General features: G+C 41.7%; 1 protein-coding gene across 9 annotated transcripts in view; it reads left to right on the forward strand.

The window, feature by feature from the left end:
• The window catches only part of sox6 (SRY-box transcription factor 6), a 132,255-nt gene that overhangs the window by 97,689 nt on the left and 14,754 nt on the right, over positions 1 to 19,812 (forward strand). For all 9 annotated transcript variants that reach the window (XM_035682452.1, XM_035682450.1, XM_035682447.1 and 6 more), the window contains 3 exons: positions 7,264 to 7,413; positions 9,465 to 9,645; positions 9,887 to 10,074. In XM_035682452.1, coding sequence (XP_035538345.1) covers positions 7,264 to 7,413; positions 9,465 to 9,645; positions 9,887 to 10,074 — 519 coding nt within the window. The remainder of the gene's footprint in view (positions 1 to 7,263; positions 7,414 to 9,464; positions 9,646 to 9,886; positions 10,075 to 19,812) is intronic.

The raw sequence follows: 19,812 nt of genomic DNA on the forward strand, positions 1-19,812 counted from the left end.
TAGATCTTAAGTCTATTTGAAACTAGAAATCAGTACTGTTCTTTGGAAACAAAAGAAGGAAACAAAGGATTAAAAAGCATCTTCCCTAACATATGGTTAAGTGGCCACCACTGCGTGCTCAACAGCAGTGAAAAGTTATTGAAAGCTGCAACATGTGATGCTCAACAGCAGAAAGCAGTATGCCAAGATTAAACAAGAGAGCTCAAGACTTGGGGGGGACCCTGATATATGTGGCATTTGTCCTTCTGAGGCTACCACTGTCAGTGTTAACAAGCCTTGGCAAGTTCCAACAATGCATGCAGCTGGCTCCAAAGAGCTGTGCGTCATTATACGACCATGAGAAGAGCCATCAGAAGCATGAAAGGTGTTAAATGAGTCCACTCATGTTTGAAGACGTGTGTTAGTGAGAGGAAAAGATGGAGACAGCGTGAGTGAGTATATTTCTGAGGGTGCATATGTGTTGCTTAGTTTGGGTATCATGGAGAAGTCCATTGGAAAGGAGTGGTAGTTCAGACAGGCATGCTGAGTCTATTTATAGCAGTGTATGAGGTCAGATGAGACAGTCATATATCTGAAGGTTGGGGTGAGTAGGGGAGACGAGTCTAGAGTGATTAATTCTGATTATGTATCTAACCCTGGGAATGGGCAAAAACAGTGCCTCCAAGACCATGACTTGGCTGACCTTTACAGAACACAGTAAACAAAAAGAGGTGCATTTTCCATTAATTGAAGTCTGTCAGCCTGTCACATATTCCGCCTGCTGGCTGCTATTTACCCTGCATAGAGACTCCCCTTAAAAAAGCAAGGCAAGTCAAACATGCCCTTTTCTACATAGCTGGGATCAACAAACCATGTGACTGCCACCACTTCCTCTACAAAGCACTGGGAGCCTGCTATGATTAAAAACATCATATCAAGCCAGACATGGAATTAAGTTGGAGTAGTCACCTCCCTTTTAGAGCAATAATAGTACCAGCACAGTAAAAATGTGACAGCTACTTTGAACTCAACACATTATGTCCTGAGTTATAATGTTGCAATTTATAATTAAAATAAAATAAAATAAGCTGTTTTACGGCTCCCTAGCAAATATTACTTATTACTTATCGTATTATTGGGTTTATTCTTCATGCATCATCAAGCACAATACTCCACTAACCCTTTAAACTGTCCTGAGCTTTTCTAGTTTCACCTCCAAGCTCATTCTTCATCTTCCTCACACACACCCACAAATAAAAATCCCACACACATATGGCTGAATATTCTGCCCCCCAATTAAAATATCTCTTCCTGTCAGCTGCATGGCAAGGTATAATTTTCACCAATTTACTCAGTTTAGATTGTGCAATATATGAACCTTAAAAATTATCTTATTGGAAGAATTAATTCCCACAATGCTGCAGAGGTAATGTGATCAGCCATCCAGTCAGAGAGGCAAGCCGCTCCGTCAGTCTTAATGTTGGCCACGCAGCCTCTTCACAATCTCCTCTGTCATAACAGTCTGAGATCCCCACCCCCCCCATTTCCCACCCTTTCTCTCTAAGAGAAGAAAACCCAACAAGGTAACAAAGGCTTAGAGCTGATGGATGTAAATGAATCTTCCAGGATGCGTTTGAGTGTTGGAGACTGTAATTTGCTTGTCAATACAGGGTGGTAGCATCACTCTGGTGGCTGGCAGTCTGCAAGTGGCTGTCACCAGGCATTGCTGTACCACAGGGCAATTTCACTCAATGTTTTCCTGACAGATTGGCTCTCGTCCTCAACTCACAGGAGAGGAGGCGGGTAAACTATCCCAGCGCGACATGCCCCTCTTCATTAGTGCCCACACAGGGCCGGGATGAGCCCAGGACCAGCAGGAAACAATGGCTCCATCCCTGCCTGTCCTTCCCTGATTACAACTGACACCTCTCACCGAACAGAGGAAATTGTGCTCAGATTGTACCCGAATCTGTCCAGACACCTACTATATTCAATTGAGTGAAGCGACAAGAAGGGGATTTCCCTAATTCCACAAAAGAATTTTCTATTTGGGATAGCACTTAATTTGCTGTTTGTACACTATACCTTGCATCAGTTGCCAAGTAAAAAACAATTTACTTAAGGCCAATATGAACTTAATATATCCTACCCCTCCTTTTTACAGAAGCACTAAACAGGAGGAGGACCTTTGAGAAAGTCCTGTTTCCTATCATTGGAAGCAGACTTTAGGGTTTAAGGCATTTTAAAGAAAGCATTATTGGATAAAACAGAACATCTGGGTTCTCTGTATGCAGTATCACTGTTAGGACTAAACAAATAGAAACCCTCTGCTTTCACTCAGTCAAGGCTCCATTTTCTATCCCTTGCTGTCTCTGTCTCACTGTCTTGCTTTTCCAATTTCCCATCCACATCTTGAACCATCTCTAAATGTCTTAGTTTGTATATTTCTCTTTAAATTACTCCCATCCTCTTTTTCCCCCACATTCTGTCTCTGTGTTACTCTTGCTCTTTCCTCCCTGAATTGTCCAGGTCCATCACATCCTACTCCTTTACAGTACTGGAAGTCGAGCCACTTGAGTTAAGACTTAACGCTGCAATTAACTTTCACGTCGCATTTGCTATGGCATCTTTCTAGGCCCATGATAAACCTGGGCCCAGCGTCAGCTCATGCTCCTACCGTAAAGATGAAAAGCAGCCCACATACTCAGCAACAAACCTGAACCAGATCTCAAGCAGACACACACTTCTGAAGGAGTACTCAGAGAGGCTTAGACAACTGGAGTGATAAGAAAGAGTGTTACACAGTCAGAGACAAACAGGAAGAAAGTGGGAGAACAGCAAACCGCATATTATCTTTTGTTTGGATGTAAATGCCTGTGTAGTACAGATGTGAAGAAAAAGGCTTCCATCATTAACAAGTGAAGCACTTTTGACTTTGAAAGAGAGAGAGAGAGAGAGAGAGGAGGAAGGGAGAAAAGAGAGAACAGACATACTGTAGCGAGCAGCTGTTTCTGTGTTTATGAGCAGAGGAGCTTGGTCTTTGAAGGTAACCCAGAGCAGTGCAGCAATGCTAGCTGTGTGTGGAAGGCTGGCTAATAGGACAGCTAGGTGAGCAGCTGGATAGAGGCAGTGGTGAACAGAGGGACAGATGGACAGATAGAGTGGATAATGCAGTGAGCTGCACTGAATGGGAGGGCTGGCTCTGGGGCCCCTGGGCCTGGAGAACCCACACACACACTCACACAACTGTTTGTGTGTGTGTGTACGTGCCAGAGAGAGAAACTGATAGAGAAGGACTTAAATATACATACTGTAGATGTAAGGTAGAGATATGCCAGAGGAGGGGTTAGAGCAGAGCAGGTTGGGTGCCAGCAGATGAGACAGATGTTAGGCCATACTGGAAAGCATCGGCACAGTGCACCAGGATGCTTTCCTCCACTCCTGACATCTGGGCCTAGCCTGGGTCAGCCTGCCTAGTCGCCCTGGGCAATGAGCCTGTACAAGCCTTGTGGCAAACGGGGCTGGCGCTGTGCTGCCTTTTAAATGGTGTGGTGCACTGAAGCACAGTTAATGCCCTCATATCCAGCCCAGTGCTCAGCGCCCAGGCCAGGCAGAGGTGAATGAGACATTGACAGACAGACAAACAGACACACTCACACACAAAGAGTGTGATTAAGAGAGTGTGGCAGTCATCAGATATTGCTCACCTCACAGAAAGTACAGCAGACTTTAATTGGTATTATGAATTGTTATGGGTTTAATGGAATTTGTTTGTTTTATGTTTATATTTTTATTTTAGTTCTAAATGTGCAATGTGCCATCATTGCTGTCAGCAATAAATCTGACAAATATCTGCCACTGTATTATCCAGCAGATATTGCCATGCTCTGACTTCCACAGATATTTATTTTTCTCTTTATACTACAATACATATGCTCTGACATATGCTCCAGTGTTTGTAGAAGGAAAAAAGCGTAGGTGGAAGTTAAGAGCAAATTAATGTTTTTCTCATAATTTATTATATTTTATATTGAGTTATAGTATCAATTATTTTATTAAACAAACAGAGGCTGCCCGGTCTTAATTTGCACATCATACTTCTGAGATGTCTAACATCATCAGCAGAGTGTGTAAACTCAGTTTAATGTCGCAGACAGAAAAGTGAGCCTCCCCGTTTAACCTCTGCTGCCTCCAGAGGGCTTGTTTTTAATTACCAGAGGCTAACAGGCTGACCTTGGGCGTGCTGCACTCACTTTGAATCCATGCTTGCTGAGATCTGCTCCGCTCTACTGGGAAACGGGGAATGATGGGGTCAGAAGAAAGACCTTAGATTTTGTGTTTGTGTGTCTCCCCATATGTGTATTTTTGTTCCTGTAATAAGAAATAGTACTGTTTTAGGGGTAAGGCAAACCTTTTCAAGACACTAAGGACACAAAACAATTAACACATACTGTATTGTAAAATGAGTAAGTTATATAGTACACATTTGATAATGGAGAATGGCCTTCAAGCTAAGAGAAAACATTCTCTTTTGCCTCCCACATTGCAATCCTATGGGCTACAGTGTACATTTTTCTTATTTTCTACCATATTGTAAGATGTACCTTACAGTGCTATTCCATGGCTTAGATCGGAATGGAAGTATTATATGCATCCTAGAAGACATATATGTTCCCCTGATCAAATTAAGCAAAACACCTAGTGTTAAAAGTTTAGAGAAGAAAATAGAAGAAAAAGGAAACAGAGGGGTCCAAAGCTCCAATCAGACTTTTGCCTACTCCTATACCCCAGAGTTGGAGCACTGACTTTCAGCTTGACCCTAAATACCATGAACCTTTTGCTGCCCCCACCTGGCAAGTAGATATGAAGAAGGGGGCTGTTAGATGTGAGAGTGTCAAGTGGGGGAAGCAGGCAGATGTCCTCTACTTAGGGAGAGCAGCCTGGGGAGGAGGCATCATCCCTCAGCCTTCGACACCACAGTGCTCATTATATATTGACAACTTCCTGTACTGTTTCGCAAGGTTGTTGCTTCTAACCTAAAGTATGTGCTGGGTGTCAACAAAATATTCTGTAATTCATTGTAAATGTATGTCATTACATACCATGATACTAAGGGAACAGCCTCCAGAACTACACACGTTGAACACTAAGATTTTTCATATCTGTCCCTGAGTAGTGTATGGTGTGTTAACACACCTTTCGTCTGTCTTTTCCCCTGATTGTGTTTATTGTTCTTTGGCTCTTTGAGGCAGGGTGTTCCTGGTTACAAAGGTAACCATTGCTTCTCACCCTATGGCACTGACCTGCTAATCAGCGCTGAAAAGGGGCACCCTGACTGCGTCTAATTTCGAGCAAGGTCTAATTGTGCTGTTTTTCCGGGACAATAAAATTCTTCTAACTCAAGGTCAGGGACATGCCCGTCGACAGGCCTTTTAGCAAACATCTGTCCAGCAGACCCAGCTTCCACTACTCTACTAAGAGTTGTGTGTAGCCTGGAGTGACAGACAGTGAATGGAGACTACCCTCTCTCTCTTTCTCTGTCACTGTTTTTCTCTCTCTAAGCCCTCCTCACACACAGAAACACAGAGTGCCTTTACCGCTTACATTAACTAAGTCTAGCTCAGATGAGAAGAAAATAGAGTTGGGTCCGCTCCTGTGTCCATTCCTGTCGGAGACAAAAGGCTGTTTGTGAGGGAGGTGGGGGCAGTGCTATCATTGTGGGAACATAATCAGTCTGTCATTTCCGCTGCCCATGTGCTGTTGTTATCCCCAGGTCCCCTGGAAGAATGGACCTTTTGTACTGCCGCTTATGTGGCAGCGATAAAGTTTCTTACAGGAGCACATGTGTGTTTATATCTGGAGATATGTGCATGGACATAAAGTGCTTTGTTTGGCTTTAGTCTGCATTTACACTGCCGAAGGTGAGGCCAGCAGGGCTGGGACGCTTTTTCCCCAACCGCACAAACGCAGTCTGTATGTGGCCAGTTGAACCAGGAAATGAGACAGGGTTTGCTGATTGGCAAGAGGAAAGAGAAGTTAGATGGTCCCTGACAGCACCATCTGACTGAATAACACAACAAACCATAAGGTTTACCTAGTTTGAGGATAGCAGGCCAGTGTGGGATTTAAGGGGTGCTATCTGTCTGATGAAGTGAAGTCTAAGGCTACATGGAGTAACACTATTTCTCAGACAGTAGCTCTATTTGACAGACCCCTGCCATTTGCAGCTGGAGACAAAAGCCAATTTCATCACTTACCTGGTGGCCAATCAATACAGACCTGGGGTGGAAAGAAGTCACAGCAGAGCAGGACTACTGGGCTCTGTAGGCACAGAAACACAGGCACAAAAATAATCAAATAAAGTCAGTCTGGTATTATTTGTTTCAGGTTTTAATTATATGAAAAAAATAGGCGCACAACTTAATGTCAAGACATTACACTGTAACTTTATCCAGGATAAAGGATGAATTTGTTTGTCAAAATTTGATCCAACAGACAATTAGCAGCCTGTGGTTCACCAGATTTTTAAAAGATATTTCCAAACCCTCATATCAACGTCTTTAACCACCCTTTCGACTTTAGGCCACATAATCAGCCCAGTGGTGGAAATGTAAATTGAGCTTTCAGAGTTCAACCCTGTTAAAGGCACAACTGTAACTGAGTGCTTCGCCAGTCATTTGAACCACCCTCTTGTGTGGTAATGTCACCAACGGTTGGACATCTTACTGATTTAACGCCAAGGAAAATAACGGTGATTACATCAGTGTTCTTTGTGCAGGTTTCTAAGCCTTAATAATGCTTGTGTTTAACATATTCTGTGATGGCAATCCAACCGAGGTTGGGTTTCTGACATTGTGGAATGGGACTGTCTCACATGGCTGTGTGGAGACAAATCACAGGCCAGAAACTTCAATAGGAAGCTGTGTAGATCTAGAGAAATGAGAGATCTTTGCTAACACACTTGCATCCAGTCGGCAAACTTTTCTCTGTGATGAGTGGAAAATAGGGGCTCCAAGTATTTTGAATGAAAGCCATCTCTGTGTGGTTTTTAAGACTGCTGTCTCTCTCTGGGTTCAGCCTTTGAAATACAGTTAAGACCTTTGATGGAGGTTCTCTGCCAGCCTCATGGAAAGAGAGGAAAGACGTAAAAGAGAGAGAGGGGGAGATGAAGGCAGACACAGAAGTAGAGAGAGTTCTAGGGAGAGGAAAAGACAGAATATAAAACTTTGAATGTTTGCTGGATTTGGATGTTAACGCCTTGTGGGTTTCTCCTCCTCCCTACAGCAACTGTATGCCGCCCAGCTTGCCAGCATGCAGGTCTCTCCTGGAGCCAAGATGCCTCCACTCCCCCAGCCCCTCAATACTAGTGGGCCCATCTCTCCCTCCTCTCTGAAGAATGACAAGAGTTCCTCCAGCCCCATCACTCAAGTCAAGGTACAACCCTTAACTCCTTCAACCTGCCCACCACCAGCCCCAGCCTTGAGTGGTACTTGACCTAACCTAGCCTAGTTGGTGTTGTCTGAATAAAATAGCATCTACACTGTTCACCACTTCAGTGTTACAGCCGGCCGGAGCTGAGCCCAGCCTCTAACAGGCCATCAATCTGTGGGGCTTTAACAAGGCCTTCTCTCTCTTAACCAGAACTCTGTGGACATGGTTGCTATGGCTATGGCTGATCCAAGCCAGTAATTTGTGGAACACATGGTTTCTCATTTTTTTTCATAATAAATTTTTTCTTCTTCTTTTGTAACGGAATTGAAATGGAATAAAATCATTACAACAGTGCTAAAAAACGCTGATGAAAGTTAAGCAGAAAGCAGGATTGACAACTGCTTTTGTCTTGTAAACAAACCAAACGCAGGATGTGTGTTTTCTGCTGCTGTATGGCACGACTCCACTAGACCTCCATGCAGAGGAAAGGCCATATACATCATCCCCACTCACTAAGGCTATAATCAGAAACATATGTCCATTTGGAGTAGTTTAGCTTAATAATATCACAATGGAGAAAGACCATAAATCATGTCTTGAAATAGTAGGAAGCCGCTCTGGCTTTCTCTTCTCTTTCTCTCACACACACACACACACACACAAAATCCTTCAGGTCTCCTGCCTCCTGGGATTTCCACTAAAAGATTTCCATTTAAATGACTCAACACTGTCATTTCATCACATAAATTCAATTCTCTATTTATCAGATTAAAAGGATGGCAGTTAGGCCAATATTAATACTAATACTAATTCTAGTATAAATATTACAAATATTGCCAAAAATCACAAAATTAAGGACTTTAAATGAAATGAATCATACATAAATGCAAATGCAAACATATACTGGCATCCTCCCATCTGTATCCCAGTCCAATAGAATCAGATTGCCTTTAGTTTTGTTTGTCTGCTTTCAGCTTCACTGCATGACAAACTGTTATTGGCACAGCAATAACAAGGCCTTGGGGCAGTGTATGCTTGAGCCATATGTTTGGACAAGGAGACACTTGGGCTTTGAAAAAGACTGTTAACGACAGCATGCCCTAATCTGATTTAAAAGACTGCTGTATGCACAGGGCGATTTATACTGTTTGTTTATATTTAAGGTGATGAAATAATTATGGATTTGTGATACTTTAAATTTATTTAATTCAGATTATATTTTGATTTATTTAATATAATATTTTTATATTAGGCAAAAAGGTTACTTACTATTCTTTTTTATCTTGAAGTGATTTCAGCATCATCAGTGATAATTTATATAGGTTAATCAGGGTTACTCTGGTAGGTACCCACAGCTAAAACATGTTTGGTCCCAGTAGACAGGCTGCTGAGGGTGGCACCTTGAAAATCTAAGTAACTGCTGTAAAGGCTGCAACCAGCCCAGCGAATACAGCACCAAACATGCATCTTCCTCTGACCTCATGTCAGAACTATGCTGTTTAGTGTGTTTTTAAATCATATCATATTTTTTAGGACTAGACATATCAAAGCATATAATAAAACCAAGTATGCACAAATGAGGAATGAAATTAGAAAACAAGTTAATGAAGTAGATAATGTAAGTCGACATCTGATGAATGGAACAGCTGTCTTTGATCATTGGCACCGCCGTTATCTGGTCATTATTTATTCTTCGAACCAGAGTGCAGACACAGAGAGCAGGGAGGAGGAGAGGGAGAACAGATGAAGATGTACAGAGAGACAGAATCTGCTTTAATTAGTGTGAACAAAGGCGCTGGGCAACTGTGAGGAAGATCACAGTGGCACAGCTCCTAAGGAAGGATGGATGAGGAGAGGAGAGGAGAGGAGAGAAGAGGGGGAAAAAGCAAAGAGAGGGAAGAACCGAGGAGGAGGTGTGGGTCAAGACAGGGATCCTATAATTAACCGAGAACAGAAGAGAACTGTGCTGTCTGGGAATCCTGTGCTTCCCCCAGAATTGAGGTGTGTGTGTGTGTCTGTCTTCTCTTACACGCCTCTCTCTGCTGCTGCTGCAGGAGGAGGGAACACAGCCGCTCAACCTGTCTGCTCGGCCAAAGACGACAGAACTGGTCAAATCCCCCACATCCCCGACACAAAACCTGTTCCTCGGCAGTAAAAGCAGCCCTAACAGTCTCCTCAGCAAGGGTGGTATCCCCAGCCCACTCGGAGGAGGCCTGGGCCGTGGCTCGTCTCTGGGTAAGACCTCAGTGTTTCCACCTCATAAACAACATCCCACACATACACACAAATTTACAGTGTGCACTCACATCTAGGGAGACCACATTGCAAGGTTTTGGTACTGTTTTGGTACTTAATATTTTACAAATAAATGCTAATGTTAGGATTTTATGTGACGTTGTTTTGCTTTTTTGCCAGTGTGTGTTCCAGCAGACTAATTTTGCTATCCAAACCCCACTATGTGTGTGTGTGTGTATAGATATCCTGTCCAGCCTAAACTCTACCGCGTTGTTCGGGGACCAGGACACAGTGATGAAGGCCATCCAGGAGGCTCGGAAAATGAGGGAGCAGATCCAGAGGGAACAGCTGCAACATCACCAGCAGGGCATGGAGGCGAAGCTGTCCGCCCTCACTTCAGTGGGCCTCAACAACTGCAGAGTTGACAAGGTTAGGACTACTATCATAGAGTCTGTCTCAGTTATATCCCTGATTCAGGTCTGCTCCATTGCAAGCTTTTTCTATAAAGCAAAAAAAACAAGCAGTTGACCACAAAGAGTGTTCAGCTCTTTCTGCAAGTAGTGGAGAAAAGAAACTATTAAAGAAAGTAGAACATGTTGATTTTCATATAGCAGTAATTCTTAAGACTAATATTTTTTCTTTAATCCATGTCCAGGGTGGTCGTATTGATAAGAGCTGGCATGGTTCAGTATGTACATGTGTGTATACTCAAATTAGTACCAATATGTTTGTGTGCGCGTGTTTAGAAGGCTCGGTGTTGTTGATGTTGGTGTGAGGGCCGTGACAGGCCATGCCGGTGCCCGGTGTGGGTTAAGAAGACTCTGAAGTCTCTGCCCAATTAAAGCAGACTTGCAACCCTCTCCGTCCCCTGACATGGGATGGGGCTGCTTTGTACCAGGAGCACACACTCCCAGGGATTCCCTTTAAAAATATCTTCAATCGATGAGTCAATCAAGGAGAGAAAAAAGCTGTCCTCCTCTCTTCAGCTTGATGCCATGTTGCCAGTTGGCTGTGAGGAGCAGGCAGGAATTGGGAGCGATGCTCATTAATATTTCAGCACCTGACACTTTCAACCAACAGTCTCAACTAGGTCAATGTATATGTAAAAAAGTCAATGAATATCTATTTTGATTTCCCTCTAATCTGGTGTTTGGAAGAGATCACTGTCTATGCAGGTGGCAATCAACTATGCTCTTACTGAAGTAAAGCAATTAAATTGGTGCAGCCCACAGAGAGGACAGAGACTCCCCTACACTCAGCCCTTACTAACCCAAACAAAAGAGATTTAGAATAATCAATCAATCCATGATCTTTCTTTTGTACTGATACACAGATTTAAACCAAGCAAACAGGCACATTATCTTACAAAGAAATTAATTGTAAGCTTTTTCCACCTGTTTTTTGGCTTTTGTGTTTAGTTACAGTATGGTATGTGATGTGAAGTGTGAAAACACTTTTTTTTCAGTGTCTGTCAGAGGAGCTGGTACAGCTGCCTCCCTACCCCCCAACTAAGGTGCGCCTGTGGTCAACCAAGCAGCTGAATGTGCCATGACATGAAAGCAGTTACTGAACAATGCCTGTAAAGAGCCATTTTAAACAGGCAGCACACACCTACAGCTACATTGTCCTTAGCAGGTAGAGCTTAACACCTTTTCACTCCCTGCTTAGTCTTTTGTCAGATTTAGTTTTGTTTCCCCTTAATTTTGGACAACCTATGTTCAAGCAATCATCTTAGAGGAGAATGCTTTTCTTTTTTGTTGTTTCTTATTCTTATTTTTTCTAAAGGGATCCTCTGCTTGAAATAGCAGTCACTCCTCACCTGTAATCTACCTTTTGTCTGAGTTTGCCAGCTGAGGGGAGAGAGTGTGTTTTTAAGAACACACAATAAAAACAGAGACAGAGAGAGTGGGTGAGTGAGTGTGTGCAGGGTAACTGAATGTAAAGTAGTGATAAAAGGGCCATACGTTGAAATAGTATTTCAGAAATTAGTACACTATTTTCAAACAATAATTATACCCTAAGTTCACATGCTAAAATGTGATTGTTGCATTTGAAGTAATTTAAGCCCTACACACATGGCTGTGTGTGTATATCTGTGTTTCTTAAAAAGACCTACTAATATCAATAATTGAAAGCATCACCTCAGGTAATATGCTTCTGTTTTCATTACAACATAATTTATTGCCTTGTTGAATGACACCTTAACTGAGCTTGTGCTTGACTCTGGCTCGCGCAAATCATAGTGAGATATTGTCACCTCTTAGTTTCAGTGACACTGGCCCTATTAGGATGGTGTGAAATGAGAGGCACGCTTTATCAAGTCAGCTAAAAGAATTGCCCCATCATCTTCATCCTTCGGCTGCAATAAAGAACAGTAGGCTGTAATTCAGCGGTGAAATGAGAGGGAAGGAGAGGGAGATTTGCTGATACAAGCCAACGAACTAGAAAGGTTTGAACGTCCCAGATAAAAGCTTTCACTTTGGTCAGTTTCAGAATATTAATATTTCATAAAAGCGCCTCACCTGACATAAATATGGTGTGGTCTTTAATAGCTCCCCTCCCACTCTCTTGTTTGGAAGTTTATCATAGTGAGAGCTTACATGAAGAAGATTCTGGAAAGGTAACATAAATGGGATTAAGGAGAGGTTAAGATCATCCAGTGTGGCTGTTAGAGGGGATATTAAATATTGATTTATCCCACTGTAATGACCAGGCAGAGGAGTGGGTCTAAGTGCTGCTTACAGATGGATCAATTCATCTTTTCATACAAAGTGTGTCTGAACAGTACAATGCATTCCTCCCTAACCTTTACCACTATGACACTCTCTCTCTCTCTCTCTGGCCATTGACCTAGGTAGGAGAACATGGTGTAGACCAGACTCTCTGTTTTACAGTATACAAGCCTTTAACCCGAGGACATGTAAAATATTCATGCTATACAGGAGCGGATTTTCTTGCTTGTCTTTTTATTTGTCCGTTTTTACTATATCCCGTCAATACAATAAAACCTTTTATAAACCTTCTGCAATTTAGCTTTTTGAAATATTTATCTAAAGGTATTATTGTCTGCAGAGGGCAATTACTTTGTTCCATTATTTACCATCTCCTCCTCACCCAGAGGAAGCTTTTACCTAGAATGTGCCAGTATGCCTACAGTCAAATACAGTGCATCTGAATCCATTTGTAACCATTTGAATTGTTTCTCTCTATTATGCACTGGAGCTATATCTGGATATGCTGTTTTTCAGGGTCATGGGTGAATAAATATCAAGTATCTGACATCTGTTTCTGTATGTTTTCACTCAGATCGTGCATGCAGACATTCAGCCATGTCTCAGCCATGTCCCATCTTGTCATCAACATTTATGGCCGACTTGAATATATAGTCAGTAGATCAGGCTCAGCAGAAGAAAATAATAATTTTCAGAGACAATTAAACAACAAGCATATTTTTTAAAATTAACAAAATAAATTGCAAAACTAACCATGGGCCTACTTATCCCTAATGTGTTCAGACAACATGTCTTCAAGTTTTACCATGGCCAGCTGTAAAATGGAAAAAGCAAGCAGCAAAATGTAGCAGTCAAGCAGTCAGAATTTAAATCCCAAAAACACAAAACTATTGCGTCATCTATCTCGTCAATACAGAATCGGTCAGGTGTAGCCAAATATTTGCTTTGCCAGAACACATAACAGGTCCTGCTAGGCCTTGTTGCAGACATGAATAGTATAATTGTCTGTAAACTGTAAATTGTAAATTGCCTATAAATGAGTGAGCACATTTCCTCTTACTCAGACATTGCAGTCAAAATTCAATTTCCAGCCTCGGCAAACTGTTGCCTCTCTGACAAAAAAAAGCATTTTCACTTAATATTTCAGACTTCCAGCCTTCATCTGTCTTACAAACACATATTAGCAAATCCCTGACTGAGGTCCAATGTGACCGGATAGAAGAAACACACTATAGGCCATGGAGAGAAGAAGAGATAAAAGTCTTATCACATTTTCAAAGTTTATTGGCCCCGGGCCATTGGCCAAGCCTTGTTATTTAACTGTATAGTCAAGTATGACAGATTTCTACCCTCATGCATCAATTTCTCTCACTTAAGTTCTGACATACGTTGCATATGTGATGCCCTAGAGATTGTTAGAGATAAAATATATTCCTCTGCTGACATGTCCCTAACTGGAATCAAAAGGTGAAAGGCCAGTGTATTAACCTATTGAACTGCCCTTCTCTGCCCCACAACACCTCCTCTCCTCAGTATTGATGACTACAATTGTCCATTTCCTGTGTCCCAAAGTTCATCCTGTAAATATTCAAATGGAGCTTATACTGGTGCTCCACAAAATCCAGACTCCTAACCTATTGGTTATAGTGGTTATACTGTTCCCTCCTGTGTATGTGTGTGTGTAAGTGTGTGCGCGCATACATGTGCATGCATGTGTGTGTCGGTGTGTGTGTATGTGATGCCAGGGCTCTATTCAGGCAAAGCCCTCACAAAGACTTTGAATATAATCTTGTCTGGTCTGCAGCCCTGGAAGCAATTTTCTGCTCCTTTTCGACTGCTGTCTTGGAAATTGCAAACCAAGGCGTTTTGGCTGCAATGTAAATCCTTGGCATACAAGGGTTTGCCCATCCAAATTAGATTATGCTCAGCTCCCAGACACTGGCTGTAGCCAGCAAGTGCTATTGTGGAGATTGCTTACATTAATGCTTTGTCCAATTGTTCGTGTTTGCCAAAAGAATAAAAATAATGTATGACTCTGGATAATATGTGCCTGTGCATGAGTGTGTGTGTGTCTCGGGCTCTTTTCCCAGGTCAGGTCTTTTGCTCTGTCTTGCCTCTTCCCCAGAAAGACATCAACACTGCATCTTGGTAGGTTCATTTGGCCGTGGTAGCTCCATTATTTTCTACAGTTGTCATTTTACATGCTGAATTTCTGGCCTGCTGCAGAAATGCTGCTGGCCCCAGTAGCTAAGACCTGTGATACCGCACTCACCACAAGGTAGATACAACAAAGGAAGAGGAAAAGAATAGGCCACAAAGGACCATTTATAGTCTATGGTATTGTTGCAGTAGACACATAATGGCTCCAGTGTCCAACAAGTCTTTGTCCATATATGAAAGGGGTTTTTGGTAATGCTGCAGTTTCTAATATCTTGCTGTTTGCATCCTGGAGGGTTTGATAAGGCACTAGATTTGAGCCCAACTTAACATTCCCTGGAGGAACCAGAAACAGTTATGGATTATTGAGGATTGGAAACCCGTTTTAAGATGTCAACACAAATGATCTCAGCAGCAGGGTGGAGAAGAACAGAAATCTGTTACTGTGCTTAGATGGTTCTATATTACACAAACCTAAAATTCTGACATTTTCAGTTCATCTGAGTTTAACTGAGGACCAAAAATTGCATTCAACAGCCTATGAATAATGTATTAAAAATGGTCACAAAATGTCCCAAAGTAGACAAACCAACATGTAAAAGAAATCCAATTATTTAGACTAAATGTACATTTCAAATTGGGGTCATATTTTGTGGGTTTGACTTGTTGTCCCTCCAACAAAAAGTAACTCATCTTGAATAATGATAGCATATCCTTTTATTAAAAACAAACAATAAACATTACATTGGCACAAAGCCCAGAGCAGGGTTACCTCAACATTTTTTTAACTTAGAGTTTAAGCTCCTTAATTTAATTAAAGGCCTCTCCCTCCTCTGTTTTAAACAAATGAGGTGATGCCCTGGCAGTACAAATGGGACTGGAATAGCTGGACATCTCTGCTCTGTGTGATGTTGAGGACGACTACTATAGAACAGACGCCAGCCTTTTGTGGCTGCTACTGTTGATTCTGCTGCTGCTTGCATTAGCCTTAGCAAAGGGAGAGCTTAGGGTAAAAAGAGAGTAACAGTCTGCATGAAAGGAACTGTGGGTTTACCGCATGGCTGGATGTATTTAACATTTAAATGGTTCAAAACTAGCAAAAACTACTGGAAAGCTGCAGACTTATAAATAACACTGCAACTGGTTACAATAAAAATACAAAACAGATGAGGCGCTGAGCTGTGAGGAGCTGTAGCCATGTTAAAGTGCAGTCTTTGTCTCCATCGGAGCTGGGACAGATTGTTGAGGGGTTTAGTCTGAGACCCTCAGAGAGAAGAGTCTGAGGGCCACAAACCACAGTGATGACTGACACTTGATACACAAAGCACTGTACTGTGGTCAGAGAGCCACTGCCTTCAACTTTCCACATACCAGGTGTGTGATATAACCAGAGCCAGTTCAGCACATTATCAAACATAAGTGGCTGTTTAGGGTCCTGCAGCTGTTAAAGCTTCCAGTGATGAAAATGTTAAACATAGGCAATCATATACTTTCCACTATGAAGGAATCATGGATGAGATTTTACCAATAGTTTAGAGAAGCAGTTACCGATGTCAGATTTCGCAGAAAGGGCCAAACATGTCATTTACTGTATATACATATATGGCCAAAAAATAACCAGACTATTATATGACTTTAAGTTGGCAATAGTAATTTTTGGAAGGAATAACGTGTGTCATGCCTGCCAGCTGCCTGAAAGAAATGAAGCCGCTTTCTCTTTAAATAATCATTCTGATGTCAAACTGGTTTGACAAGCAAACATGCCAACTTAATCTGTACTTGTATCATCTGGTTTACCTTGTTCCTTCTTTCAACATGGAGTCAGATTATTTAGTTCCCAAAATCAACTACAAAAAAAAAACCACAATTGGTTAATGAATTCCAATATAACTAATAATTTCATATTATGTTTTAAATGATTCATTAGAATATATGAAAAATGAACTAAAGCATGTTTTGGACTTTGGTCAAAGTAAAACCTGGTATATTTATTTCCATCAAGGTATTTACAGCATATAAGACAGAAAGAAGTATGTTGATGATGACTAAGCCTCTCTTCACCTTGACTGAACTCTTCCATTAGAGCAACAGCATGGTCACGTTTTTCAGATCCAAACACATATGGTATCTATTGTGAGGTGCATCAATTTCTTATGATGTTAAACTTTAAAATCATCTAGATCATTGCACATCTCAAGCTGACTCAACAAACTGAGCCATCTCCAAAAAACTGCACGCTGATCTGCACCCCAGTCTTCCTTATTCTCCTGTTTGTTTGCCTTTGATCTCTACTTGTATTTGAACAATCTCAGGCCATATGGCTTTGCCTATAGCCTGAAGCTATTTACAACGGAGAGAGTGAAGGAGTGTTAGGATTGGCAATGTGTTGCCTAAATATAGGGCAGGAGTAGGCACAATGCACAGGGCCGTCCGCCACCCGCCTCTGCCCAGAATACACCCTGTGGGCAGAGCAGCAGGCCTCCGGCACATGTTCTGTGGCCAGGCCAGATTAAAGCTCTCTTTACAACATTGACAAGGGCTCTTCTGGGTTCCCTTGCCCAAAAAGTTGCACAGACTCTGCTATCTTTCCTCTTTCTACTTCTCTCTCTTCCTCAATAACTCACAATTTTACTGGAGTGGCTCGTGACTTCACTGGGCAGCCATGTGCAACTGCACAAAATGCATCCTTATCCAAACTTTAAAGACAAAAGACTGCACAGGCAGGGCACATGAGATTATTGTGGGTGGCAGTTTTCCACTACAGCTCAGAGCGCATTGCTATAATTTTAGTTGTGGGGTGGAGAGCTGCATGCTGAAGTCATTTGAGGGAGGGACCGGTTGCTTTCTAGCGGTCGTGGTCAGAGTGGGAGGGGAATAATGTGTACTGTTACATCTTTTGTTTCCTGTCTCTTTATCTGTACCTCCTCACAGCTGCTTGAATTTTCTGTATTCTTCTGTTCAAAGTCTTTCATCATTACCTTGTACTGTACATTATAAACATATTTTATATCGGCCATATACTCCCTCTCTTTTCCTGGCAGGATGGCCAGCTACTAAGATACTGCATGTCCTTTGCTACTTCTCTATGTCAGAGTGATCAGTAAAAATTTAATGACACTATAAAATAATAAAAGTGCCATTAATTTATCACAGCACTTGATGCGTGGGCAGTAAAGAAGCATTAGTTCACTGAATATTTTCAAGCCTTAAAACAAAACCCTGATGCTGTGCAGATAATTTATGGCCCTAATTTCAACTCTAATTCTAATTTGCATATATAAATCACCAAACTTATAACCAATAAGTATATTAAGCGCAGTATATAAAATTTTATGAAAATTTGTGGGACCATATTGCTCAGATAGCGAGATATTAATTAGCATAGCTAACACAAGGAAGGAGGACTACTTACTGTAACTACCCCTTTATATCAAGTATGTAAAATGCCAGCTCGTACAAAGTATATGTCTGTTTTCTACATAACCACATAAAAACCACATGATCCTTTTTGTGTCAAAGGAAGTCAAGCTACCTCAAGGAATCCTCCAACAAGAGCCTCATTCAGTCTTGTTCACAGCTGTCTAATGCGCTGATGTTCACTTATCATATGACTTTGTGCGGTGGAGAAAGAAGTTCAACACTGAGCTAGTTATTAATGAAATTCATTGATGGATGGCCCCTGTTCTCTCTCCTTCTCAGCCCAACATGATGCTTAATGATCATGAGTATATAAAAGGACTAGATTGATCAGGAGGGACTAACGAAGCGCAGAAGAGGGACGAGATGACTACTTTATTACAGACATACAGTACCCATGAACACTGTGTCTTCTTAGTGGAATGTCCAAGTAGCATCTGAAGCAGCACCGTTGCCCATCCAGCTAATCGCACATCAGTCACTTTGTCATCGGCTGCTAGCTTCTTTCATTAAGAGCAATAATGTTGCTGGGTGATGAATACAGCTCTGTGTGCGCGTGCATGTTGCATGCTCACGCATGTGTTGCTTAACGCAGAATGTGACACTAAAAAAGGCAGCATACTCCATCTTCTATTTACAAAGCGTCCTCTTGCCCAGCAGGGACCAACACATATGTCATAATTAGAAAACACTTAAGTAAGCAAAGGGCCGTCAGATAGACAGGCTCTAATCACAGGCCATAAGCAGGTAGTGGTTAATTGTATATCAAAATCACTCAGCTGGCCATAAATAATGACTGCTCCTTCAAGTATGATGGTAAATTGCAGTGCTCTTTGTGTCTCTCTCGCAGTCATTTCTTTTGAGGAATAGTTCTTGAATAAATAAAAGCATGAGGAAAATCAAAATACTGTGAAAGGCCTGGACTTGAACTATCTGCATCCTGTCATCTTTTTTAACCCTCAAGTAAAAGAAGTTATACAAAAGAAAAAATATATAGAGAGATTTCTTTCTCCTTTTTGTAATAACTGATAGATATTGTTGCTGTCGCAAATTATTTTATTTGACAGGTAAAGACAATTAAACAAATCAAATTCAGCCATAAAAATTTATATTTTCACTCACAACAGTTACTGCTGCTCAGTTTTTTAGCACCTTCACCTATTTGCGGAAACAATTCTGCTGTGGGGGGAAAAGTGAGGAAACTACAAAATGGTACAATGCATTACAAAAAAGGAGCTAAAAGATTAATGTGTGTGTTGGTGTCGGTGTGTGTGGCAGGGGAGCTGTTAGTATTGTGTTGGGACTGTACCTGAGTATCTGTTCAGACTGCGTGTGATAGGCATGTTTAGAAAAGAAAGAGGCAGAGGTCAGTGCAGACAGTACATCTTTGGCAGAGATTGAATGCTCACCCTGGGAGTAAAACAAATGCTTTTTTTCTGAATGGTGGCAACATGCCTGCTTTTAGTGTCATCCAGGCGAAACCTAGGGGGGGAGAGATTATTTGTATCATGCAGAGTCAAAGTGTCCATCTCCTAGTTGAGTCTTTAGAGAGGAAGACAGCCCTTTGCTAATGCCCTGTGTATTCACTGAGGAAGTAGGTCATTCAACAATGGAGCCAGCAGCAGTCGGCACTCTCCCCTTGCATAATACATTAAGTGTAATGTGCAGCAACTATTCAGAGGCCCCCCGAAAGCTGTTATTTTATTCTGTAAATGCACATGGACATGACATTTAATATTGTCACGGAGCGCTGAATGACAGGGTTTCATTGTGCATCAAGTACAACATGATGCCAAGTTTAATCTGAGCACAAAGCGACATGACAAACGGGAAAACACGGTGTGTTCTCCAAAGCATGAAC

Source organism: Morone saxatilis, unplaced genomic scaffold (assembly GCF_004916995.1).
Source record: "Morone saxatilis isolate NCDOM2014 unplaced genomic scaffold, NCSU_SB_2.0 Contig11, whole genome shotgun sequence".
NCBI lineage: Eukaryota > Metazoa > Chordata > Actinopteri > Moronidae > Morone > Morone saxatilis.